Consider the following 27,821-nt stretch of genomic DNA (forward strand, 5'->3'; position numbering starts at 1 on the left):
TTATGTGACACATTTCCATTTCTTGAGAATTGAAATATTCTCACTAAATTAATATCCCAGTTAACTGAGGAATGCTAGATACCAATGATTTTGTTAACCAAAGGAATCTATATACCATTTGCATATGGTGGATTATATTTTCCCTAATGATTAATAATGTGAAATGTATTTTCTTGACCTTATCTGGCATCAGTATTCTTCTTTGGTGAACTTCCTGTTCAAGTATTTTGTCCCTTTTTAATTTTTTTTCTTATTTCTGAATTTTAAGAGTTTTTTATTATATATTTTGGTTACATGTCCTTTATCAGATACATGATTTTAAACTTCCATGTGGCAAAAGACACCATATTGGCACTTTTAGCGAGTGTCATAAAACAAGAAAAATAAATTTTAAAAATCCAGATTGGAAATAAAAAAGTAAAACTAATAATATTTTTTGTCAGTGGCTTGTAATTTTATTCCCTTAAAAGTGTCTTTTGAAGAGCAAAAGTTTTAAATTTTGATTAAGTCCAGTTTATTGGTTTTTGCTTTTATAGATCATGCATTTGGTATTTTATCTAAGAAGTCTTTGCCTGATCCAAGGTCACAAAGGTTTTCTGCTATATTTTCCTCTAGAAGCTTTATAGTTTTAAGTTTGACATTTAGGTCTGTGATCTACTTTGAGTTAATTTTTGTATGTGGTGTGAGATATGTGTTAAAGTTTTATTGTTTTGCATGTGGATATGCAATTTTTTCATCAACATTTGCTGAAAAGACTATCCTTTCTCCACTGAATTGCCTTGTTGAAAAACAGCTGTTCATATATGAATGGCCTATTTCTGGACTCTATTCTGTTCTATTGATCTATTTGTCCATCTTGACACCAATACCACACTTTCTTGATTACTGTAGCTTTATGATAAGTCTTGTAATCAGGTAGTTTTAGTCCTCCAATGTTCTTTTTTTTTTAAAATTATTTTGGCTCTACTAGGTCTTTGTATTTCCTTGTGAACTTTAGAATCAGCTTGTCAATTTCTACAGCAAACCCTGTTGGGATTTTAATTGAGATTGCATTGAATCTGTAGATAAATTTGGGGATGATATTGAGTCTTCTGACTAATGAACATGGTATGTCTCTTCACTTATTTGGGATTTAATTTATATCAGAAATGCTTTATAGTTTTCAGGGCATAGGTCTTGCCTATCTCTTGTCATATTTATCACTGAATATTTCATATTTTTGATGCTCTCACAAGTCAGGTTTTAAATTTTAATTCCTGATTGTATATTGCTAATATATAGAAATAAGATTGATATTTGTATATTGATCTTATATCCTGCAACATTGCTAAACTCACTTATTAGTTATAGTCGCTTTCTTTCTTATTCTATCAGTTTTTCTACATTGATGGTCCTGTCATCTGTCAATAAAGGTAGTTTTACTTCTTTATTTCCAATTTGGTTTCCTTTTATTTCTTTTTATTGGTTTATTTTACTGTCTAGAGGTGCCAGTATGGTATCTTTTGTCACATGGAAGTTTACATTTTTAATTGTAATTGAATTTATCTATCTTTTCCTTCATGGTTTGTGAATTTTGCATTCTGTTTAAGAAATTATGTATGATCCACATATATGAAGATAGTCTTCTCTGTTTTGTTCTAGAAGTTACAATGTTTGCTTTTGACATTTAGGTCTTAAATTAATCTAGGATTTATTTTTGTGTATAGGTTGTGATATACACAAACACATACATAGGGATTGCCAATTGTCTCAGCACCATGCATTGAGTAAGTCTATCCTTTTCCAAATGGTTTATATTTTCACATCTGATATATGTCATCATTCCATATCCATATGAATATCTGCTTGTCTATTCTTAAGCCAGTAACTACCTATTTTAATTTGTTTTACCATCATAATATGTCATAATGATATATAAGCAGGGTAAATTCTAATTTTTCTTCTTCAAATTTGTCCTGACTATTCCTAGGCATTTAATTTTCCATATCAATTTTATGACCACTTTTCCTAGCTCTATAAAAAGGCTGATTCTGTTTTTATTAGAATTGTGTTGAATTTATAGATTTATTTGGGGACAGAATTTCTGTCACTATGAAATACATACTTCTCATCCATAAATATAGTATATCTTGTTTTATAATACTTTATAGTTTTGTTGCTATTGTAAATAGTATCTTTATTTTAAAATTACATTTTCTAGTTGGTTGTTGATGGCATGTATGAATACTATTGGTTTTCTTATATTATTTTTTGTATATTGATCTCATTTAGTTTTTTGAGTTCTCAGAGTCTGTAGATTCTCTTGGATTTTATTTTGGACCATATCATATAAACTATAAATAATGACAGATTTGCTTCTTCCTTCTTATGATGTTTTTTTCTATTTTTCTTATTGTATTGGCTAGAGCCTGCAATACAACATGTAAGATAAGTAGTAATAGCAGGTATCCTTAACTTTTTTTTTTTTAACTTCAAAAGGGATATTTCTGATATTTAAGTATTTCGCTTGTCACACGTTTTTGGTAAATGCAGGTATTTTATTTGGGATTCTCACATCTTTGTTCATAAAGCAGATAGGTCTATACTTTTGCTTTCTCCTACTGTCTTTGTCCATTTCAGATATTAATGTTTTATAATAGCTTCATAAAATGAATTTCAGAACGTTCACTCTGTTTCTTATAGCAGTTTATAAAAGGTAGGTATTATCAGGTTTTGTATTAAGTTGTCGGTAAAACCATATGGCTGCTGCCACTTATTATCTTATACACCTTCCCCTCTGGCTGTCAGCTACTTCTTTGCCTTGGTACCTGGGGACATTTCTCTGCTTTTTTGCAAGCTCAGACAGAAATTTGAATTTTAATTGCTGCCTAGTCTGCCATTTTGCCACACACAATCTCTCTACCACACCATAAGGCTGTCTAAAATTACATTGGGGAAAATACTGACTAGACATGTTATTATCAGGGAATGTCACATTATTATTAATACCTATGCTGAAGTGAATTTGGCTGTGATCATATAGGCCTAGTTAAAATCAGCTGCACTATTTAAAAATTTTAATCACTCTTAGGCTTTTCTCTTTCTATTTTTGAAGCATATCCATTCTTATAACCTTAAATTTTATGGGATGCTAGAAAAAATTCTTGGCATTTTAGAATAAATAAACCATATAATGCTGTGCCAAAGCAGATACAGTATTTCTTATGCTTCTAAAGAGTGGAAAAAGGACCAACTCTTTTTCTGAAGTTTTATATATACATATATATTTATATTGTGTTTATTTTATTTCTTTTTCCATGATTATATTCTTGTGGGAGTGGGTAAATCATTAACAGTGAAACTACTGTTTCATCCAAAATACCATGTCCTAATGGTCTGTTTTCTAAATGAAGTTTCTGTGAATAAAAGCAAGGCAGCTAGGTAGTCATTTGGTTGCTAACAAATGACCAAGTTAGTGCCACCCATGCTGTCTTCTTTAATTAGATTCCAAATTTTGTTTTTAAAAATGGGTACAATAAGTGAATGCTAATTTGTCGTTCCTCAGAAGGAGAATTATGATGTAAAAATTAGGATATAAAACGAGAAGATACTGCAGGGCAGGAGGGTAATGACACTTGGACCACCATAGGGCAGACCCTGCCTGGCTGCTTTTCATTCAAGTAAATTTTGTGACTCAAAGGACTGGGTGTAGAAGGTGTGACACATAGTGTAGGGTTTAACCATGTAAGTTTATTATTCATTCATTTATTTGTTCAATAAACATCTATTGGGCATTTACTCTGTGCCAGGGCCCATGATGGGTAATAGAGGTTCAGAGATGAACATGCTGACATTGGGGAGCTCCAGCCTCATCTGTGGCCTTTCGCTGCTGGTTCTGGGCTGCCCAATCTGGGCCACTCTTTTCCCACACCATTTTGGAGAGGGTCTCTCCTTTGCTGTCCAGTTTTCCACTGCCCACCCCTAAAGACATGGTGCAGATTACATTTATTCTCTTAAGATATTCCTGACCACCCCAGCTCACAGTAATCCCTTCCTCTTTGAACTCATTGCAGTTATAGCTGGTGCCACCAGCGTATCTTTTTATTAATTTCCCCACTATGCAATACAGCATATCTTTTTATTCCCACGTGCACGTTAGCTGAAGAATAGATGAGTGAATGAACAAAGATGGTACCCTTTGACTGGATTCAATTTTCACTCACTTGATAGTTAGGATCCTATTGACAGGGTGTTCCTAGACTTACTTTGGCCTTTCTTGGAGGACAATTCATTCTACCACTTACTAATAATTATAATAATAGCTAATACTTACATGCTGCTTACCATGTGACAAATGCTACACTAAATGCTTTCTATATATTAACTCATTTACTCCTCACAGCAGTCTTGCAAAGTGGGCACTATTATTATTCCCATTTTGAAGATGAGGAAACTGAGAAACAGAGAGGTTAAGGAACCTACCCAGGATCACATATCAAGTTGCAGAACTGGGATTTGCATTAGGCAGCCTAGCAATTTCATCATGAGTTAAGATTTAGGATCAAACTAGCTAAGGCTGACAATTCATTTCTGTGTCTCTAAGGCCTCAGGTTCTTCATCTGTGAAATAAGAATAATTCAGGAGCTTGAGGGGGACATTAAATGAATTAACATATGCTAAGCAGTAAGCTGGCAAATACCCATGACATTAGTTCCATCCACTTCCCCTCATCACTGGCCATATGGAACTTACACTCTGGGTCTAGAAAGCATGTATGTGCCTTTGGATGGCCCAGCTGCTGTCTCTACCAACCTTGAAATCTTTGCTCTGATTGAAATCTTCTTCCTTGACTCTCCCTTTTCTGGAAGGCTGTCTTCTGGAATGGGGGCAGTTGGATAGGATTAAAAAAACTTTCTGGGTATATACCCCTGCAGTTTTTCTTCTCACTATTGCATGTATTTTTGTTTATTTCTATTTTGCTTTATTTCAGAAATGGATTTAAGGTGAGTTACAAAGATGTAGACAATTCTATGATATAAAATGGATATGCAAATAATAAAAGTAAAAGAAAAAATAAAAGTTGGAAAGAATGGTGGATCCACAAGTGGGCTGACACACAGAGTATATTAACAGAATCTAAAGTCACGGGCATTTACTGGCAGTCAGCTACAGGCCTGGCTCTGAGCTTCCTAGAGGTCAGTGTAAAATAGGAGACCATGATCAGTTATAGGATTTATGGTGATCATAAAGCAACAATAAGCCAGGGCCTTAGGAGAAGGAATCCTACTGAAGAGCACAAGGAAAGACATTCTCCACTGGTCACTCACAGAGGGGACTTCTGGTAGGTGGGTGGTGGTCTCAGTAGCGTGCTCTCAGGATACCCAGGGATGAGATCCAAATGGCTGTTTCTGACAGTATTCCTTAGAAGAAAACGATAGCATCCCACCAGAATATTGGTCAGTCAAAGCAATTCTTCTAGGGGCATCATTTTCCATAGCCAAGGTGCCCAACTTCCTGAGTTCCAGCTTAACCTGGGGTATGAAGGTGCTTCTTGCTGACCTCTGGATGAAGAAGAGGAGAGTATAGGAAGGTGGGACCTGGGAGAGTGGATGAATCGATTCCCACAATTTTAATGTGTAATAAATGACCTCAAATTCTCTGTCATAAAAAAGCATTTATTTAGCTCACAGGTTCATGGGTTGGCTGGGGTCCATTGATCTGGGCTGGCTCTGTTCCACGTCTCTCATTCTCCTCCAGGAGCAGTGGGCTAACCTGGGCATGCCATTCTCATGGTGATGGCAGAAGTGCAGTGAGGGAATGAGAAACACGGAAGACCTGTTGAGGCCTAGGCTCAGAACTGACACACTTTGACTCCCACATCATTCTATGGGCCAAAACCAGTCCTGTAGCTGACCCACCGTCAAGGAGCAGGAAAGAAATTGTGTCCCTTTAGAGGATGGAACAGCAGAGTTACATGGGAACAGGTGTGGATACAGGGAGAGAAGTATTGAGGGCAATGATGCAATATCCCGCAGAGGGGATGGAAACGAATGTGGGAGAAGCTCACTGCCCCCTTAGGTGTGGAACCCCCCCCACACACACACAACACACACACTCTGGTTGTACCTTTGCCGCCATGCAGGTTTAATTCATCCCTGCAGGAGGCTTGGGCATAAAGTGGCTCTGGCTGTGGCTAGTTACCACTGCAGCAAATCAGCTCTGAGCAAATTGGACCCTGTGAGTGACCATTCTGTGGCCTGGTAGGGACTTTGCACCAACACCTGCCATAGCTGCACACTCCCTCCATGAGCGGGAATACGACTGGGCCCCTAACGTGGCTGGGAAATTAGGCTTGTGACTCACAACCAGCTTCCCCATTTTGTTCGATCTTAATTGATTCGTGTTCATTTTTCCTTTATTTCTCAAGTAGAAATGTGAAACACTTACTAGTTGAGCAAATTTACTTTATTGTTTGATTTAGAGCCACTTAAGCTTTACAGATGAAGCTATCAGCATATGGATTTCTTCTATTACTTTTAAAACTGCTATATTTAGGATCGATGTTCTGTGGTTGCATGCTAGGATTCATTACATAGAATTTAAGCGCAGAGTGTTTAAAGCAGGGAGCCAGGAACAAGTTCTCATTATATTATGTGGACTGAAAATGATTTCTTACTGACATTACAAAGTTTCAAAGTTCCAGCCACTGTCAAAATGTAGTCGGGTAGTTCGCCCAGGTCGTGTCTGTGACTTCTGATTCAGATAAGTGATTTCATCCTCAACCCAGTGCTGCCCTCTCCCAAGCTCTGAATTCTTCATAGAAGACCCAAAACAAATCCAAAAATAGGCCACAGCGATAAAATGTAAGAAATTTTCCTACTTCATATTCTGGTAAGGAAGTAAATCATTTTATTCATTGATGGACTTGTATTTCTGCCTTTTCTGATTTGTTTCATGGCATAAGAGACCTAGTTGCCTTAATGACAATTTGTCAATTGAGTACAAACCCAGGAGTCTACCCTGGGGCTTCTATGTGAATGAGTAGTCCTAGGGAAGGGACACTGTGCACGGAGATCCTCTTTTGGAATTCCTCCGGCAGTGGTCAGGGTATTGGGACAAGGCTCCCAGCTTTTACTTTGCCACTCATCTTCTCCTTTCCCTGCCAAACCCCCACCCCAAATTTGGCTTCTTGGTCTCCACATCAAAAGGTTTTCTTTCTCCTTCCTTCCTTCCTTCCCTAAATAAATGTGTCCTCTTTTCATAGTGACTTGGCACATTTATTTAGGATGGATACGACTGGATCCCTCCTTTCCTTAACCACTCCCCCCATACACACGTGTGTGTGCGTGCACACACACACACACACACACACACTCCCCATCTGTGGCAGAGCCTGTGGAATTTATGAACCACAGCACACGCCAATGCCCAGACTGCTCCGGAGGCCTCTTTATAAAGTTGCACGAACAGAGAAAAACCAAACTATGCAGTACAGGAGAATGCATACAGATTCTGAAAATGATTTATTGTATGAAAAATTCATTTTTGTTTATTTATTCTTAGAAACTAGTTATACTGTGATCACAATAAGATGTATCAAGCATAGTCTCAGAAATAGCAGGCCATTTTGAGAAGCAAACAGACCAAAATAGCAAAAAACTTGTATTAAAACCTACAAAACACAGATTTTCTGAATTAAAAATTAAACAGGGGGCACTAATAGAAGGCCAGACACTGCAGAAAACTTGGTAATAAACCAGAGAATTATCTTTAGAAACACTTCCAAACAGAGCAAAATTAGAAAAGGATTGAAACAATGAGAAAGAAGAGAGCAGAAAATGGAGGTAGAGAGAGAACCGAACAAATGGAGCTAAAGTGATAACCAAAGATCATTTTTTAAAAAAATCTTTTCTAAGCTAAAAAAAAAAGTATTTGGAAATTGAGAGAATTCACTCTGATCCATGCAAAATATGTGAAAAGAGATCACTAAATATACCTTGGTAAAAATGTTAAAGGTCATATAAAAGAAAAGACTCTTAAAAGCATCAAAGCAAACTTACACAAAACAAAGCTTAAAAAATACCACCAGCAGCAGCAGAGCCAATGACCTAAAAACCAGTAAGATATGGCCTCAGGTAATGCAAAGAAGTGGTGGGTTAAATCTTCAGTGCTTTGAGGGTAAACAAATTGGGGACAAGGTGCTTTTTGTACACAGGACAATAGAAATGTTTTTAAATTTTCAAGAAAACCAAAAATATAGTTTCTTTAGTAAGTCGCTCAAAGTAATACATTAATAAATTAATCCAGAACATGAAGAAAAAAAGCAAAATTAAGAACTCAAAGGGGGCATCTTATCTTTAAAAATTGGAGCAGCATCGAACATTAAAACAGGTTCTATACACACACATGTTTACACATGTGAATTCAAAGCTAAAACATTATTTCAAAGATGTGAATGATATCATTGGAAAAATTAAAAAGGCAGATGACATGGTTTATATAACACAGATAAAATAACCAAAACTCAGAGAGTAGAGAGACCAAGAGCTAAATCCCTCATATTTTACCTGGGAGCAAAATCATATTTCATCCTTATCTTTAATAATTAGGCAAATGTAGGTTTAAAATATTTTAGGGCAATTTCAAGTTAATAAAGAATAGAATTCCAAATAGAAGTGCAGAATGTAAATACAGTAAGTGCTCACATAACGACGTTGATAGGTTCCTGGAAACTGCGACTTTAAGCAAAACGACCTAACGAAACCAATTTTCCCATAAGCTAATTGAAATAAACAAGAGTTAAGCTCCTACTGCATATTTCTGGTCACGAAAACATCACCAAACTTGTAAATAAAGACACCAAACACTTCTAATATCAAACATTGAAATAAATGTGAGCTCTGCATACATTTAAGATGAATAAAGCAAGTAAGTAAGATTATTATTTACCCAATTTTTGGTGAATCGGATTGATGGTGGTCATGGTGGTGGTGGGTTAAATTAAGGAATAAATGTTTGCAAAGCGAACATTGTAAGGAGCACCTCCTCCCCCCATGCAGTTCAAAAACAATGACGCATAGGACGGGCTCACTGAGCGCTTTTGTACCACATCATTTATTGTTGTGCATGTGTATGATTGTCATAGACTATGTGCATTTTTATTTGACAATCATTTGTATTCATTCCTTCATTCATTGTCCAACCCACTTATTCCAGTTCAGGACTGTGGGTGGCTGGAGCCCATCCCTACAGTTCAGGGTACCAGGCTGGAACCCACCCTGGCCAGGATGCTATCACATCACAGAGCATACTCACACTCACACCCACACTCACTCACACTGGGGACCATGTAGACATGCCAGTTCACCTAATGTGGACAGCTTTGGGATGGGGAGGGAACAGGAGTACCTGGAGAAAACCCACACAGACCTAGGGGTAACGAGCAGACTCCACACAGACAATGGCCATGCTGGGAATCTATTTTTTTTTCTTCATCAATGTTATAAGAAAACAATGTTCAACAAAACAACATTATTCAAGGACCTGTTGCATAGTCTTTATCGTAAAAAACAAGTAGCAATATAAGGTAACAGCAATAATACATGAAAAACTGAAAACGCAAAACAAGATCACAGGAGGGAAAAATAGTCCTAGGAGAATTCTTGACCATAAATGTAAACTCCCTGATTGCCCCTGGAACCATTATGACACATTCCACCTGCTCTGGGTTGGTATATGATCACCTCTCTTACCTTCTCATTTAATTCCTTCAGCTCCCATTTGCCATATTATCTGGCATCCCTCTTGGGGATTTATCAGTATATTCTTCTTGAGACCTCTTCTCTTGCCCTTCCCCTTTAGTTATCCAGGAACCCCAGGCACAGTTACTTTGTCCAGGGAGGGTCAGACCACTGCCAAACACCACTGCTGTGGCTTCTTGCTGCCACAAGGCTGCTGTTGGAGACAGGTTCTGCCAGGCTGATGGACACCACTGGCATGACTTTGCTGGACAGAAAGTCAAGGGCTGGGTTTTGCTGTTGTTTTAACTCTGGAGATACATGAACATTCTTTATGCTGAAAGAAAAGGACCATAGGACCAAGAAATCAAAGGAACAGATGACAGGCTGGACAATTGATGGATCAGTGAGTAGCTGAGGATGAAGAAACAGTTAAGGATGAAGTCAAGGCCTAGTTATGCCTTTTCCCACTCTCTACAATGGATGTTTCAAACTTTGTCACTCTTAAGCTCCTAACATCATAGTTTTCCTCCCATTGGTAGCAGAAAACCTCATCTCCAGGTTAACAGAGAATATAGAGATCCCAAGATATGAGCCTCCCCCAGGCCCCTACATTCCTAGCTTTGGACTCCTTTTTCATCTCAGTAGAAAAGGTATCCCTCCTGCTGTCCAAAGGTAGCTTACATGATGGCCCTTTCTTAGTTAAGTGAAAAAAGCAGACTACAAAATATATTCACAACTATTAAAGAAAAGACAAATACCCATGCATAGAAAAGACACTGCAGAGAAGTGTAACAGGACGTTTACTTGGTTACATTTGGGTGGTAGGGGTTTGTATGGTTTTTCTTGCTTTTATGTATTATCCAAATTCTCTATAATTGGAAATGTATTACCTTTATAACGGAGTAAAGCCAATACATTTTATATTTTAAAGTACGTGCTCAAAAAGAATTACGAATCTGATTATATTATTGATAATTACTTGATATAAGTAAGTCTTGAATTACTAAGTTGATTATAAGCACCCGGAGGGCACAGACCTTGTCTTGTATTCAGCTCCGTTATGTGATCAGTAAGTACCTCTGGGTTTATATGGGGTCACCCTCCATGTAAGGCCCCCTGATTGTCACAGAGCTCAGCATGGCCTTGTAGGCCTCTAAAACATCTGGCTACCAAGTAAGAAATAGTTAAAAACAAAAGCCAAACAACTGGGGTTTGCTTGGAGACAAATGTTCCCTGAATACAAGGTGAGTATTAATGAAAAAGCAGTGGTAGAAAATGAAGAACTTTACTTGTAAATGCGATGAATATTCACCTCTTTCTTCCCACCTTGCAAGTCAAGCACCACCATCCAGACTTCCATTTGCTGTTACCAAAATATGTTGACACAGTTTAAAAATCAAAAACCAAAAAATCCCCTCTGTTGCTTTAGCTCATTTAAATCCATATTGTACCAAATCGTAGGAGAATTATAGATGAACATTTTAAAGGATTTATAAAATTATACCTCTATGAAAAATAGACTGTTAATAATGTACAGCAGTTGCTTTTAATGGCATGAGAATATCTCATTTTGTTTGGCTACACTTAAATAGGCCCACAGTTTGAGTGCACCAAGAAATACTGAATTTCAAACTAAATAAATTAAAATTACCATGTACATTCCACTACATGTCAAAACAGGAAAAGCCATAGTATTTGATGTGAAATAAAGATTAGAACAGTAATAAAGAGAAAACAAGAAGCTGCCGATATTTATTTGGAATAAGAAAACAGGGTCAATGATATTCAATGCACATGTACTTCTCTTTGAGAAAATATATCAAAAAATCAGTTTACAAAGCAGATGAATTTGGCAGTAATTATTTATGCTGTCAAAAAAATCTTCAGTTTCAAAAGGATTTATTTCAGGGTTCAGTGTGCTTGCTAGTCATTAGGAACTTGACAGAAATTAGAGGAATTTAAAGCTAAGATGTTAGGTGCCATTGCCAATTAAAAATGACCAAAATGAAGATAGTGTATCTTTATATGTAATAGAGAGTGAAAGAAGACATCTAATTTGATTTCTAAAAATTAAGTATTTGTGGAGCTTTTCGGATCTATCCATTGTATAAAAGAAGGCACACCTGGAGCTTATTTCTTTACCAATTTAGGCTTACTCTTGAATATGACTATTTAAAACAAGCATATCGTTTTCATTTTACATCCTGCAGATAAATTCTAAGATTTTGGAATCATTAAAAACATTTCACATTTCTCCAAGATAAACTTGCTTAAGAGAAGCAACTCTTTCAGTTTAATACAACTTCAAATTATCTCCACTGTGAGATGATGAGAATAATAAAAATTGCTATCGTTTATTGAGTGTTCATAGTTCCAGGCACTATGCTAAATGCTTTTCATATCTTGCCAACTTAATCTTCATTTTTCATTTATTCAGCGAACTATTTATTATGGAGGGCTTACTATGTGCCAGGGGCTATTTAAGGTGCTTCAGGTTCGATAGTGAACAAAATAGACAAATAATTCCTACCCTCTGTGGATCTTACATTCCAGTGGGGTTGGGGGGGAAGATAAAGATGATATACAAAATAAGTAAGTAAATTATGTACCAAGTTAGAGTATGATGAATGGCACTAAGAAAATAAATCGGGGAAGTGGGGTTAGGGAATGCCAGAGTTGTAGAGGGAGGGGTCACACTTTTAAGGGAAGGCCTCATGGAGAAGCTGACATCCAAGTGGGTGAGAAGATGCCCTATAGGAGGTGAAGGACCAAAGTACATGATTACCTTGGGGAAGAACATTCCAGGTAGAGGGAATAGCAAGTGCAAAGGCCCTGAACTTAGAATGCGCCTGGCTTGTTTGAGGAAGAGTAAGGAGCGCAGAAAGGATGGTGCAGAGGGAAAGATGAGGAGGGTTGTAGAGGATGAGTTTCTAGAGATAGCAGAGGAGAGGCCAGACCATATCGGGCCTTGTAGGCCATTGTGAGGCTTTTGGGCTCTACTTTGAGAGAGATGACAAGCCCTCAGAGGGTTTTGAACAGCAGAATGAATGATCTGACTTATGTTTTAACAGGATCATCCTGGCTCCTGTGGCAAAATAAAATTCTGTGACGCAAATGGTCTTGTCCAATTTCACATATAAGGAACTCAGAGGAGTTGAGTAATTTACCACAGTTCCCATTTACTTGCAAATTAGTGGGACCAGGATTTTAATCCAAGTTGGTGTAATTCAAAAGCTCACACTTTCACCACTAAACCACACTGCCTCCCAATTGAAAATAGATTTGTGACCTCAGCAGGAGTAGATGAGTTTCTTAACGTTTGCAGTGACTGCTTTTCCTCTCTTTTCTCTGGAATTCCTTGGCCCCTCTGGTGAGGCCACCATGTTGCACAATTCCAGAGAAAACTGCTTATACCGTAAGCCTATAAATGCACTCTGTGGAGGTGGGCAGTGCACAGCCAAAGTGGACATTTATAATGGCCTTGTTCCCAAGTGTAGCTGAAGAGCTTTGTGCATGGCTTTGAACTCCAATTAGGCCTGTAGCAAAATCTGTTTGATCAAGTGTTTGTATTTACACCACTTTACTGTATCTTTCTGTTTCTCTTTTCTTTGACATGTATTCTACCAGCTATCTCTACCACCCTCTACTGTCTGGCAATGCACTAGTCCAACAGTATAATGTGCTGGGATGGAACTGACAATACAGCAAGGGTTTCTGCTCTGTGTGGGCAGCTTAAGCCCGCAAGTGTGAGAGAAAGCCTGGGGGAGTGTAGGATGTAAACAGGTATACGCAGCTTCTGATTAGAGGAAGCAAAACACATTTTATTTGATGAATATCAAATTGAAGGAAATGAGAAAGGGTGCTACCTAATTGTCATCAAAATTGCTGCTTGGTTTAATTTAGGCTCAGCCAGATTTTCTTGTATGCCTTAGGGCCTAAGGCTTAGGCTCTTGAGCCCTTGTTTATGCCGAAACTAATTTTTTGAGTTTGTTTGAAAGATATTGCTTAGACTTTAACGATTCAATATGTAAGGAAATACCCTGAGATTCAGAGCTTTAAAAGGAAGTTTTGATTCCCCATTACTTGACTGTGTGACTTTAATGGAATTATGTCTTGTAAAGCTGTTTAGCATTTCATGTTCTAGAATTCTGCATAGAATTTTCAATACCCTAGAGCAGCTTGGCATTTTTTCTTTTTTTGAGTCTTATGACTTTAGTTACAAAACCAAGAGAAAATCATGGCAGCATCCCTTATAAGATTAACTAAATAATACTGTGATATTAAAGTAATTAGACTGTATAAAATATTAGTGCCAGGAATGTAGTGCAATGTTGTGGAAAGGCAAAGGTAACTTGCCATTTGAGTCTGTAAGATTAGTAATAGTAATTGCAGAACATAAAAGTAGTAGAATTACAGCTGCTTTTTAAAATACATTTTTATTCCCCTTAAATAATTGGGCAAGAAGTACCGAGATCAGATTTTGGTATCAGATCTTATTTCAAATTCACTCTGAAGTTTTAGGTGGGGAAGGGCTGCGCTCTATGGAAATTGGACTTTTGTTTTTGTGGCTGCTGCTAAGCAAAAATGGAGTATGCAAAAAACAGTTTGGCAAGTCCTCACAATAGGTTCAACATAGAATTACTGTGTGACCTGGGGATTCCACTCCTGGGTCTATATACCCCAAAGAATTGAAAACAGGTGCTTAAACAAAAATTTGTACCCATGTGTTCATAGCAGCACTATTCACAATAGCCACGAGGTGAAACAACCCAAATGTCCGTGGGTGTGTGAATGAATAAGCAAAGTGTGGTATATTCATATAATAGACTGTTATTCAGTCATGAAAAGGAAGGAACTGATACATGTTACAACATGGTCAAACCTTGAAAACGTGCTAAGTGAGAGAAGCCAGTTGCAAAAGACCACATATCATATGATTCCATTTATATAAGATATCCAGAATCTGGCAATCTGTAGAGATAGCGGATTAGTGGTTGCCGGGTCGGGAGGAGGGCTGGGGTGAGAGAGGAAAAGGGACTGGCTGCTTAATGGGTACAGGGTTTCTTTGGGGTGATGGAAATGTTTTGAACCTAGATAGAAATGATGGTTGCACAACATTGTGAATGTACTAAATGTCACGAGTGGCAAATTTTATGCCATGTGTATTTTACTGGTAAAAATAATGGAGTGTGCTACTTCTGAAATGATTCCTAGTTCTTTGTGAATCCCATTAAAGTTTGACAGGGTGACAGAGTCCTAAAAAAGGCACACATGGCAAATGCAGGGCAAAGTGATGGCAGCCATTTGAGGTCTATAAGGCGGGGCTTTTGGACATCCCGGTTGAGATCCCTGGTGCAGGGACCAGCCTCATGTGGACACCGCAGCCACCCGGGTGGCTGCTCTCAGAGCCCCTGGTTCCCTGCAGGACTGAAGGCAGTTTCAAGTATAGCAGCTTGTTTGAAACTCTCACATAAAGCCATGTAAAGCTGTGGAATACTGAGCTGTTTAAAACCCAAGCATACAGAAACCCAGCAGATATAAATTTTAACTGCAGGGAAGCCAGGATAATTTCAGTTTATCCAATGAAAAGGAAAATAAACTTTCATGTTCTGGTGGTGCTATAATAAGTTTAGTGAAAGGTGCATGGAAAATTTCTAGTTATTGCTGCACACTTTCTTTTTTCCTTGTCCTTGGGAGCATGCCACTTGCTCCACTTCACACCATGTTCTACTCTCAAAATGAAAAAGCTTTCAATTTTTTTTTATTTAGACAATGAAAGTAATATTTAATCATTACAAAAATTCAGAAAAGGCAGAAAAAAATTTTTAACAAGAAAGAAACCTCAGCAATCGGGGATAATGCTATTGATGTTTTGGCAAATATTCTTCTGGTCTTCTTTATATGACTATATATGCACCTGTATCTTTATTTTCACTGGAATCATACTACGTTTATCAATATAGCATGAACGGCTATCATACCAACATCAATCAACGTCATACTTTTAGTGATGGAATGGTGTTCCATTTTATGCACCTGGCATCCCTGATTACTCCTTGACCAGTGTTGTAAATGAGCCAGGGGTTTTCCTTAAGGTGGTTCCTTCATGGTCACTTAGCCCTCTGTCAAAGATGGTTGGTGACTCAGGGTTTTTGAAATTATTTTCTCTTACTTTTTTCTGATGGTTAGTGATAGCCCTCAAAGCAGAGGTAATGGACAATAAATGTGATAGAGGTTCATTAAAAAATCAGCCCTTAGGAAGTTTTTCCTGACTGAGCCCCACTCTACTGGACCACTCCATCCTCTGTGTCCCAACAGAAGAGGGATGGAGTAGTAGGCAGGAGCGTGGGCTTTCGAGCCAGTCTGCATGGGTTTGCATTCTGGCTTTTGTGGCATTGGGTGGACTACATACCATTTCTGTGCCTCAGTATCCTCATCTGTGCAATGGGGATAATAATATAATAGTACCTACCTCCTAGGCCAGATAAGATGATCCATGCCAAAAGTACCTGGTAGCACAGGACCTGGCACCTAGCTAGTACTCAAAAATGGCAGAGGTTGTTATTGCTATTACTCAGTTCATTTAAGTGGCCCTACCAGTTTGTGGCTTTGAGAGACCATCCCCGTATGCTTGGACAGCTCCAGTAGATTATAGATTCTGAAAAGTTCAGATGCCAGAGTGCCTTTTACAGCGTTTTCCAAACAGTGAGCCTCCTGCCAATATTACTAATTGGTTGTCTGATGTGACTTTGCTGAAATTGTGGGATCCTCTTGGTTGAATTTTGCTTCATTTCCCATTAAAAATACGAAAGCAAAACCAAACTAAAACAAAACAAAAACCCCCAGAAAACTTGCGAGGTGGATGTAGGTGGAATGCAGTTCTTTCGGATAGTCAACATTGTGGCTGTGGGCTTTTCTAGACTCTATCTAACGAAATTCTTGACTAGGAGAACCTAGAATTCTTAAATGATAGAGATAATGACCAGAAATATCTAAAAGAACTAAAAGCATTTATTCTGAAAGACCTTTCTATAGCAAGCAGGAGAGCAAATAAAGTTTTGTATTCCTTTGTTTATTTAAGATTCTTGGGAATTAAATTATTTCTGGTAAGTAAATTTTCTAGACGGTAGAAGCTTATTCATGTAACCACCATAACATTTTCCATTTTAACCGTTTTGATACCATTCTTTCTAATGTATGCTGCATAGTTTATGGCTTTTCATACAGAGTTTCACTGAAAACAATTCAACCAATTTGTTGGACTTTGGATCCTCATCTTTAAAATGTTGTTGTTGTTTGGATTTTTAGTTCTGCCACATTATCTCAGTGTCATTTGCCCTTTCAAGACCCAGACAGCTCTTCCCTTACATACTTTACATAACTTCTTTAACTTTTCATTTTTTTCTCTTATTTTTTTCTCACTTCCAGGATGTGTCAGTTTTTACTTTTTATTATAGAAATGTGCATGAATGCTTTCCCCATCCCAAAGCACCTTTCTAATTTATTGATTTATAAATTTTATACCCTGGGAAACCAGAAACCCAAGTCTGTCATTATTTTATATAAGGAAGATTAATAGGCATTGAATAAATTCATGTACTTAGTGACAGATTTTTGACCATTCAAGGCCTTTAAAAATTTGCTTCCTGGTTGCGGGCTGTTATTTGGTACAAGTTTGACTCTGGGAAAAAGTGCTATTTTATTTATAAATTTATAGCTATCTATAATAGCTACAGTGCCTATGATTTTCCATTCTAGCATTGGTGCCTTCCTGTTGCTCCTAAATTAAGTAGAGGAATTAAGTTAAAGAAAAATAATTACCTTTTCTCTGTGCATTTGTTAAAAGTTTTGTAAATGGAATTTGGATCTGTTTAATAGGAGAGGTAAAATACTGTGTTCTTAGACATCATTTTATGAATATTTTTCCATATTCATTACAGAGAAATATTGATGAGTCTAACTGTTGGGAGACTCACAGACCAAGAGGTTATAACCATTGCACGTCACTACCGTGTACCTGATAAACCGTGTCCAGATTTAGATGTCATAATTGCACAGGCCCATGAACAGCTCAAGAAAAATGATTTTGAGAATTTCGACAAACTGCTTGCTAACTGTGTGTACCAAGATCGAGAAAAGTAAGCTTTTGTTTTATTGATTCTAATAAATCATTCAAGTTTCTGCGAACCTGAGTAATGAAGGAATTTATATTTTATCAGAAAGGGCAAAAAGAAAATTGGCATGTCTCGTCATACTCTACTATTTAGCAAAGCCACTTTAAATCATTTTTGGATAAGTAATGGGTACAAATATTCCACAGTGACAGTGAGCTTTGTTCATGGAATAGGGGAGGCCCTGTATCTTCAAAAGAATAAGCTGCTCCCTTGCATTTTCTTTTCATTCTTTTCTAGAAGTTTTCAACTGAAACATAGTAAATCAAGATGCAAGAAGGTTTAATTCTGAGATATTATCTTCTTCCATTGTTTTAGTGCTGGCTGGGATTTATAAATGTGACTTTTATAACAAAGAGGTCAGGGAATTTGCAAATAAACTTTTACCTAGAATTTCTTTGAAGTTATTTCTTCTTGGAAATAATGAAGCTCAGCATAATCTATTTCTGATAGATTGATCATGTGGGTATTGAGCTTCATTAAGTCATTGTTATATACAATTGGATACAAACATCTTAATATGTTTTGATATTCATCTTACTTACAGACCCAATATAGTGGGGGGGGTGTAAATTTATTGGTTTCATCTTCAGTTAGCAAATCTTAGTTCTCACTCTAGCTTCTAACTTTGTTGCTGCACACCACTGCCATCTCTCTTCCCTGTGACTCTGTTCCTCATCCCCGAACGTGAAGTCTTTACCTAAATGGCCAGCTACATACCCTAAATATCTTTGAAGGTCCCATAGTTTGTCTTAAAAATGAATCTGATTTTTTCCCCTAATTCATAATGCATCCTCAGTGAGTTTTTATAAAGATATATTTTTCCTAAAGTCTTTAAGCTTCCCTGAGCCTCCTAGAGGATGTGTGGCCTGAGCTTTGCGTGACGTTGGCCCTGACTTCTACCCTGGTGGTGCCCCTCCTTCAGGGTGAGAAGTGTGACCCTCCTTCACTAAAGGAACACCTCTTGGGAATAATGGAGCTGCTTGATCAGGTAGCCTGGGGTTCCTCCAGATCCAGCAAGCTTTGATTCTAGATGTAAATGTTCTCACTGCAAAGAAGAAAGCCCACTTTCTTTCCTGTTAGTTCTGATTTTGTGTGACACCTGGAAGAGCATTGGCTGAGTGAGAACATTGGCCAAGCATTTCTTTGCCCCCAGCAGGCTGGAGAAAATAAATGTTGGGCTGCTCTAGAGAAAACTGCTTGCATCCGACAAAATTGAAGTGAATGTTGAAGCCTCAGCTAGGGCTTCTAGGTTATAAGGTTTGGGTCCAAGGAAAAGACCAGAAAAACACCCTCAAGTCATATCATACTTGTGTTGGAAGCTCTACATGCCTATCAAATTAAGAGATGTTTTCAAATATCAGAACCATTTTTGACTAGTGGTCAAGAATGCAGATCGATTACTTAGAGCAACACTTGTGGCTGCAGCCTTAATAAGCTGTACTGTCACCAACCAAGAATCTGCATCTTGATGGAAAGATCTTTGTAAGGACAGAATCTGGTGACCTCTGAAATGGAAAAATTTGGTGAAATGCTATATGACTGTTTTTCCTTATTGTGAATTCCAACACCAGTTTTCATCTTACTTCCACATGCACATTCTTAGGGAATGTGACATCTGTATTTTCATTCCTATAGCATGTAATTGTTTCTAAAGGGATACAAGGTACATAAAAGCCATTTACTTTGTTTTAATACAGAAAAAATGTATTACCCAGAAAAGACATCAGAAGGCTGTGCAAATCCTCCAGGTTACCTTTGAAGGATGATTTTCTAGAATCTTTACTGTCCAGGTAAGCAAGAGCTCCACCCACGGTGAGGATCGTCCTGTGTATTTTTGTGTGGGGGACTATTCCTGGTTTTACAACTACCTTTAATTACCCTTGATTTACCCTTGACTGTTTTGATTATATTTTTGATGACATATTTCCATTTAAGTGTTACAAAAGGAAAAGTTAGTCATAATTATGAATGCTAGAGAACCTATTATAAGTTACTATTTTATCTTTTTAACATGAATACTCACATATCCATAGGTTCCTGGGACAAAATGAAATGTACAACTTTATTGGTTATGAGGATGTTAGATGTAAAATTCAGAGCAGGTTTTTCAAAGAAGTAGTTCCTGATAGATAAAGACATCCAGTAAGAGGAACTAGGGTTATTAGCATGGTACTCTCTCTTGCTAGAGCAAGCAGATGTAAAGTCTAGAGATTATGCTGTCATAAAAGGAGAGCACGGTGAACTGCTTTCTAAAACACATCACTTCTTCTGTTGAACCTGAGTTTTGACTTCCTGGCCCCTCCCTCCTAGCCACCTAGACTCTGGCCATCTTTTATGCTTCCTATGGCATCACTCTAGCTCCTTCCCTGACTTACATATCTTGATAATTCTAACATTTTGGGCTGTGTTCTAGGCATTGTGATAATTGCTTTGGATACATTATCTCATTTACTTTTGAGAACAACTTGGTGAGATCAGAACTATTATCCTTCCTATCTCATATATAAAGATGATGAGGTATTTTGCGCAAAGTCACATGAAGAAGAGCAGTGACTTGATCCCTGAACATTTCAAATGTACATCCCCTGCCTCTAGTTAATTCGAATTATTTTCTGCAAATAGCCAGTAGATTAGGATGTCCTTACAATTCTACCTCCTTCCTACTGCCTGCATCCTCTCCATTTCCACCATCATCACTCTTGAATACTGCAGGGCCACCATGTTAATCTTTCTTCCACCAGTCTCTGAATTTTTTAATGCATCTTTACATATCTTCTAAGAGCAAAAATGTGTGTCATAGTGTCACTTTTCTACTCACAAACCTTCTGTGGCATCTCTTTGCTCTCTCAGAAAAGACCAGCTCCTTAACTTTGAACTAAGCTCTCTCTCCACTGCGGGGCTTAGGGCTGTCAGTTGGAGCACTGTTCTCAAGCGGGGGCTGGTGTGGGGAGTCCTCATCTGAGACAAAAGGAGAAACCAAAGGAACAGATAAAACCAAATTTCACGTGGGAGAACTAGGGTCCAAGGTGTCAGGAGAGGAATCCAGAAGAGGGCAAATACGGTTGGATGTGGGTGTGCATTGGATCAACCTGGAGTGATTTTCTAGACTATCAACTCTATTTGTTTTGTTTTGAATTTGTTTTTGTTTTAACTCTATTTGCTTTTGTTTGCTAGCTGCGGCATGAGGGATAAGTAGGTCATCCTGGTGTAAAGAACCCGAGATGAGGTAGACAGGCCTAGGAGTCAGGGTTCTGCACAGTTATCACACCCCCAGAGCTCCTCTCCCTGTTGCCAATAGTCCAGCCAAATGGGCCATTTAGCATTTCATACATATACCTCCTGCCTTCCCACTTTTTGCCTTTCCTCTTGCTGTTTCTTCCATGGGAAGCAGCTTCCTTTTTTTTTTTCACCTGCTGAAAGCTTGCTCTTCCTTCAAGACCCATTTCAAGTGGCACCACATCCACGAAGCCCTGTTGCATTTGTTTGGCTAATAATTGGAGTCATTATCTCCTCCTAAGAATTCTCACAGCACTATGTATGTTTCTCTTTTTGTCCCTTACGTTGTAATGAAGGGAGGTGACTTGGCCTTTGATTCATTAATATGCAGACACCTGTTTGAATTACCACCTATAAATAACCAGTGGGTTGTCACATATTGACAATTTTACCCCCCTGCCTTGTCCCTCATATTCTTTGAGTCCACTTACTAGCTGCGTGATCTTGTGCAAGAGTTTTGGCCTGCCTGAACCTCAGATTCCCTACCTCTAGAATGAGATAACAGTACCTACTTCCTAGTGGGTCTCAGGATTAATTGAAATAACATACATAAAGTACCCAGCACAGTACCTGGTGCTAAGTATTGATTGGTGACTAGAAGAGAAGTTGTAGTGAGGGATCATAGACCAAACTCTCTGATTTAGAAATGAACTGGAAGAAACTTGTGTTTTTCTATATAGAGAAAGCCTTATTTTTCAACAGTTGGATTTGAATGCCTTTCACACATTAAGCTGTCTTCTAGTCAGGAAGCTCTGGATGTTTATTAGATTATCTCTTGGTGGCCTTGAGGAAGAGTTGTCCTGGAAAGTCCAGTAATGTGGGAGCCTGGCCTCTGGAGGACCTAGATGTTTCTTATCCAGTGCTAAGGCCACCAAGTCATCATCCTCTCATTCTCTCAGCAGACTGTTTTGTCTTTGTCTTTACGATGTGACATTAAATGCAGAAAGACTATTTCACAACTTGTTTCGAAGCCGTCTCAGTCTCTGAACACATCTGCCTCCAAGCCTAGCTTAGCTTTGAGGAGGTCATTCCTCTCAGCCACTAAGCAGACCATGTTCAGTCTAACTTTGCCTCTAATTGTGCAGTGACCCTTCTCCACACTCAGGGGAAACTTCAGACTAATCAGATTAGAAAATGTCTCATTCCCATTCCCCTCTCCCTTCAATATGCCCTGCCATGATTTGGGTCACATGCTTGGTGTTTTGCATCATCTCCGCAGATTCCTTTCAAAGACTGCCCTAATTCCTAATGGGCCCATCAGCCCACAGCTTACATTTATATTCTGCATTCTTATTGTTCCCCACAGACTCCACAGGGCTTTACAGAGCCCTGACCAGAGTCTCTTTGTGCACAGCCCTCCCCTCATGGCACGCTAAGCCAGAGCCCCCTCTGACGTCTACAGTCTCCCGTGGGAGGCAGGCATGGAGTTTGTTGATTTTGTTCAATGCACACTCTGCCCAGGGGTAGTTTTACCTGCCTTGAATGGAGCTGGGCAGCTGTTAAGTAGCCACGTAACCCTGCTGTGTGAATTGAGATGAGGAGCTGAAAAACAGTATGGCTAGAGGGTTGGATGTGCTTTCTTTCACCCAGTGATTATTGCCCATGTATTTCTCCTGACCTTGTGTTTCAGTACCAAGATTTCCCTTCTACTCCATTCTCATTTTTCTTGTAATTCAGTTTGATCTTTCCTTATTAGTACAACTCAATCTGGAATCAGGATTTCAAAATTGTTTCACACGGAGTTACCTCAGCCCCCATCAGTTTGTGCTGTGGGAGCTGGTATAAGGTCATCTTATGTACCAAACGAATTCATTTCACTAATGCACAAAACGTCAGACTTATATGTTCTGTGTAGTGGTAGCTATTACCCATTAATAATAGGAGTGACACTGTATTGATGTAGTGCTAAGGGCCTTAGAATATTTTGTAAATTCTTGAGCATGTTAAAAGGTACATTTTAATTGGTGGTGGGCATTAGTTCTCATTTTGTAAGTATGAACATTGAAGTATAAGGAGAGTCTCCTACTGAAAGAGCATGCTCCAGGCCAAGATGAGTCTCTAATGGAATTAGAACTACAACTCCCTAAGATATTCTAAACCTTTGCTTCTATCTGAGCTCCCAGGGGTAGGAACTAGATCTCATTCATCTTTGCAGCCTCAGAGACTTGTCCTGTGCTAGTGTTACTGGGCACAGGGGAGAAGAACACGGGCTTGGTGTCCACCAGACCTGCCTATGCAGGCCAACTCTGCTGCTTCCTGGCCATGTGATCCCTGGACATTTACTCAACCCCTCTGAGCCTTCATTTGGAAATTAGTGATCCTCAGCACTAATAAACAAGACATTCTGATTCTCAAACCATAAGAGGTGGAGAGAATTCTGAGGTCATTTCATTCTGTGTTCTTTGTGGGACTGGGCAGTAAAGAGGCAACCTTCTCCCCTAATTGTGGCCTCCTGAATCTAGACTTGGAATAACTGGAAATTCAAGTGCAAATCTTTCCCCAGCAGCTTTACCCCAAGCTAGTCTTTTATAGCTGGCTTTGGGTTCCATGGAATGCCTTAGAACTGCCCTCCCAAGAGAACTGGTGCCTCATCCAGAAATATCAGTTAAAATGGAAAAAGTTAACAGGGCTTTAAAATCATCTCATTATAGGCTGCCCAGCCCTGCCCCCTGGCCCCCTCCCAGAGGCAGGGTTTGGACTCCTGTGATTTCACCCAACAATACCTGGCAATGAGGCCGAAGGGCAAGGCTTGAGCCATGTGGCTGCTATTGTTGCAGAGTATTTGGTGCACTGATGAAATTTTCAGAGAGAAGCCACTTCTCTCTCTCTCCCTCCCTCTCTCCCTTCTTCCTTTCTCTCCCTTCCCCTGCCAACTTACTTTCTCTCTCCTTCCCTTCCTCCTCTTTCTCTCCCTCTGTCACATCCACCTACCCACCCAGATGCTTTCTGCTTTTTCAAAATATAATGTGCTTTGTAGTTGAAGGAAATTTTTTTAAAATCCCAAACCATGTGGACCAACAGAGAATCAACTATCTGTACGATCTGTACTTGGCAGCTGTGATCCACCTCACCAAGGAGATGTGTGCTGTAATCCCAACTGGAATTTAGAGGCCTATTTAGAGATAACCAGAATTACTCGTTGGCAACTTGAGCAATGCCATCTTACCCACCTTAAGTTTTTGTGATCAACTGATGCAGGGACCCAAAGCTCCACTTTTTTTCAAGTGTCTGGCCTTGAAGACTTAAACCAGGTGTTTCAGGGTGCACCCTTGGGTTCTCTGGGTAATGAACTGAAACCAAACACAGCTGAGTCAAAAATGGGTCTTCACTGTCCTCCCTCCCTTCCAGCCCATTTTGCTAAGTGATGAGATGGGCTTCGCAACAGAGGGGAAGCAGGTTCCTCTTCAGCAAAATACAGCCGCCACTAAGCCTTTTACCTCTGCAGAGGCTGGAAATAAAGCAGCTTAGCTTTATTCCCCAGGGCAAGGAGATGGATGGCTTCTGCAGTTTTCAAGCCATTCATCATTTTGGGGAGGGGGAGCACGAACATCAGTCAGATGTCACATTAGACTTAGTTCTAAGAACTCCCACCTAGCAAGGCATTGGGAGGCATGTTTGGGGGTCATTTTATCGAGAGGGAAGCCAGAGGAATCGCCTTCCCTCCCCCTTCCTCCACAAACATGTCTCTTAGTTTGTGTAGTGGAGGAAATGGTGGATTCCCAAGTATCAAAGGGAAAGAAGAATTTATGGAGGTTTTAGGAAAACACTTTAGCACTGTGAGCTCGGACTTGAAAGTAAGGAGGCTGACTTTTTAACAAGCATAGAAACACTTAAAAGCCAGAATTAGTGCTGCCCTTTAGGGCAGTCACCCTGGAAGGCTGTGCACTGATTCTAACAATGTGGCCATAGAAAGTTCTTCTTTGGAATTGCCTTCAAAGCCTTTAAAAAAGAATCTCCTTCAGAGCGGCAAATCTTTGTCCTTTGACCACGGATCAGATTTTTAGCAAGAGCCAAATACCGTTTGGAGAGGAGTGAAGTAGAGGACTCCGGTAAAGAATTGGGATTACATATTTGATTGAAAGCACAGCATGGCCATGAAATAAGGAAATACATCTTCTATATGATTCATAGGCTTTTCCAAAATATTTTGAAAGGATGCCTAGGATTTGGCAAATGATGCCTGTGGTCATGAGATGGAAGGAGGCCTCCGTGACAGGTGACTGGGGAGATAACATTCGGGGATAACCTGTACACACTGGCTGGCTGACTTGTTCTCAAGCCTTTCTTCATCTCTGAACCACTTCCCCTGCCTCCTTCTCCTCCAGCCTGCATTGTTGTTAAAACTGGAGGTCTTCTTTTTATCCTCGTTCTCTCCTTACAACCTCATCTAACAAGCACAGTGTATATTAGAGTGCATGTTATAATACCAAATGATGGGTTGAAAAATCTGACTACATCAGTGGTCCAGGGGAGGAGGTTATGTGCAGAATTTTAGAGCAGGGAGGAAGACTGAGAGACTCATTCCTTGTGAACATGCTCCTTCCTTTCCAAGTCTGACTTTTGCATGTTTACTACCTGGAAAAGCATGTTTCAGAGTCTCTCATCTGATTTTTATACTCTTTAAATTTTTATTTGTATCAAACTGACACATACTCATAGTCAAAAATCATCAAATCGTCTTAAAATGCTTTTTCCAACAACAGCAGCCTCTGGCCACATCCTTCTCCACCTCCCAGAAGCATTCATAAGAAGCAGCCGCTTTCAGCCCCTCTAGCTGCTTCTGCTATTAAAATAGCAAGTGTACACCGCATATAGTGTGCATGATGTCATGATCGATCATTTTTACATATTGTCTACTAACTTGCTGTTATAATGATTGAAAATTTAACATAATATTGATTCTTATTACTGTTTGTTCTTTCTGGTTGCTCTTAGGATCTCCTCATTATCCCTGATTGGGAAGTCTGTGATGGGGCCGTGTTCGGTGGGGGTGGGGGTTGGCAGGGGCTATATATGGATTCATTGCGCTTAACATTTGATAGATTCTTCTAGTTTGGAGACTGTTCTTTAGTTGTAAGAAATTTTCTATTATTTAATAATTTCTTTCCCTCCATTTTTATTTTTCTCTTATGAGAACTATTATTATTACGATTTTAGATCTCTCAAATTTGGTTATTTTCTTTTTTCATTATGATGAACTTACTAAGAGATTTTCTTAACTTTATATTCCAGCCCTTCTACTGCACCTTTTTAGTGCTATTGTATTTTTAATTCCAAGAGTATGTTTTTCATTCAAAATTTCCTTTTTTGTATTCTTCTGTTCTTTTTGCAGGGGTATAATATTATATATCCTCTTATCTCACATCTTTCCCTCTGCTTCCTGAATTGTCTTTGGTTCCTTTTTTTTCTGTTGCTATTTTGGCTTCTGTCCTTAATGTTGGATGCTCTGGTAGAGGGATGTCTTGTCTGCTGGTGGGTTTCATTGCCCAGTCAGCTCCTGAGCCTTCATTTTCATTAGGGAATCCCCAGAAGCTGGAATCTGGAGACTTCTCTGGAACGACTCAGAGTGTGGAGAGAAGAACCCTATTTTCTCCTGTTAGGGTTGGAGGGAGGGTAGGATGAGGGAAGGGAGAAGAGTTTAAGGATGGCTACTGGCATTCTAGAAACAGGCGAAAGGAAGGAAGGAGCCTGAGAGCCCTCCAATTCAGGATGGAATGCTCTCTTCTGCACTGCATTATGCTTCCTCTCCCCAAGACTGGAGCTTTTTTAGTTGAATTTCTCTGTAAAACAAGCCTCTTCTCCCTACAAGGAGGAGTGCAATGTAGAGGGAAATATTTGGGGGTTCAGTTGCTCTTGCTTTATTCAGGCTTTCAAAAAATTCTTGTTTCCAGTGCCACAGCTTATCCCTGCCTTTATTGGCACCTGGGGTCTGCACTCGCTAGGAGTTTTGTGGGCCACATTGACTGGTCTGTAAGCATTCCTCTGCCCCCTGCCACCCAACATGGACATTTAGGGCTTAGCTTCCTTTCTTCAGCTCTGCCAAGTCTGTTACCAATCCTTGGTCTGCTTTTCATCTTGCAAAAAATTTTGAAGTCTCTTTTCCAGTTACCTTTCTCATTGTGGGTTATAATGTATTTTTATTCCTTTATAGTCATTTTGGTGGGATTTGGGTGAAAATGGAGAGAAATATATTTACAATCAATTCATCATGATTTACTGCAAATCTATCCACTTCCCAAGAGCAAAGAATTCTTCCAAGAAGCATTAACTAGTTTTATCGCTTTTAATTGAAAGATTCTTTGTTCTTTTCTCCCTTGTGCTCCTTGGGGGGATTCCACATGCATTGAGATCCTTTCAGACAGAACTGAAAAGAAAAACTTGAGATTGTTTTACCACATTAGCTCAACTCTTCCTTTAGCCCTGGCTCTGGGATTTGGGGAAGATGAAATCTTTCAAACATTTTTCTCAAAAAATCTTGATACATCATTTCTGAGTTGTGTACACTTTCATTTACAGCTTTTGATCCTTCCCAAATATCATTTGATTCTGAAATATTCTTCTAAATGGGTAAATGATTAGATATTTTGAGTCTGACATATCATGAGTTGAGCAGGGAAGAAGGCTGGGTTGATAGAAGGTAACAGGTAAATAT

At 38.9% G+C, this 27,821-nt stretch overlaps 1 protein-coding gene across 1 annotated transcript in view; it reads left to right on the top strand.

Moving 5' to 3' along the window:
- EFHC2 (EF-hand domain (C-terminal) containing 2) overlaps positions 1-27,821 on the top strand; it is a 150,995-nt gene that overhangs the window by 107,729 nt on the left and 15,445 nt on the right. The window contains exons 12-13 of the mRNA XM_012642805.1: positions 17,660-17,857; positions 19,591-19,683. Of these exons, the coding sequence (XP_012498259.1) occupies positions 17,660-17,857; positions 19,591-19,683 (291 nt within the window). The remainder of the gene's footprint in view (positions 1-17,659; positions 17,858-19,590; positions 19,684-27,821) is intronic.

Source organism: Propithecus coquereli, unplaced genomic scaffold (genome assembly GCF_000956105.1).
Source record: "Propithecus coquereli isolate 6110/MARCELLA unplaced genomic scaffold, Pcoq_1.0 Scaffold188, whole genome shotgun sequence".
NCBI classification, from domain to species: Eukaryota; Metazoa; Chordata; class Mammalia; order Primates; family Indriidae; genus Propithecus; species Propithecus coquereli.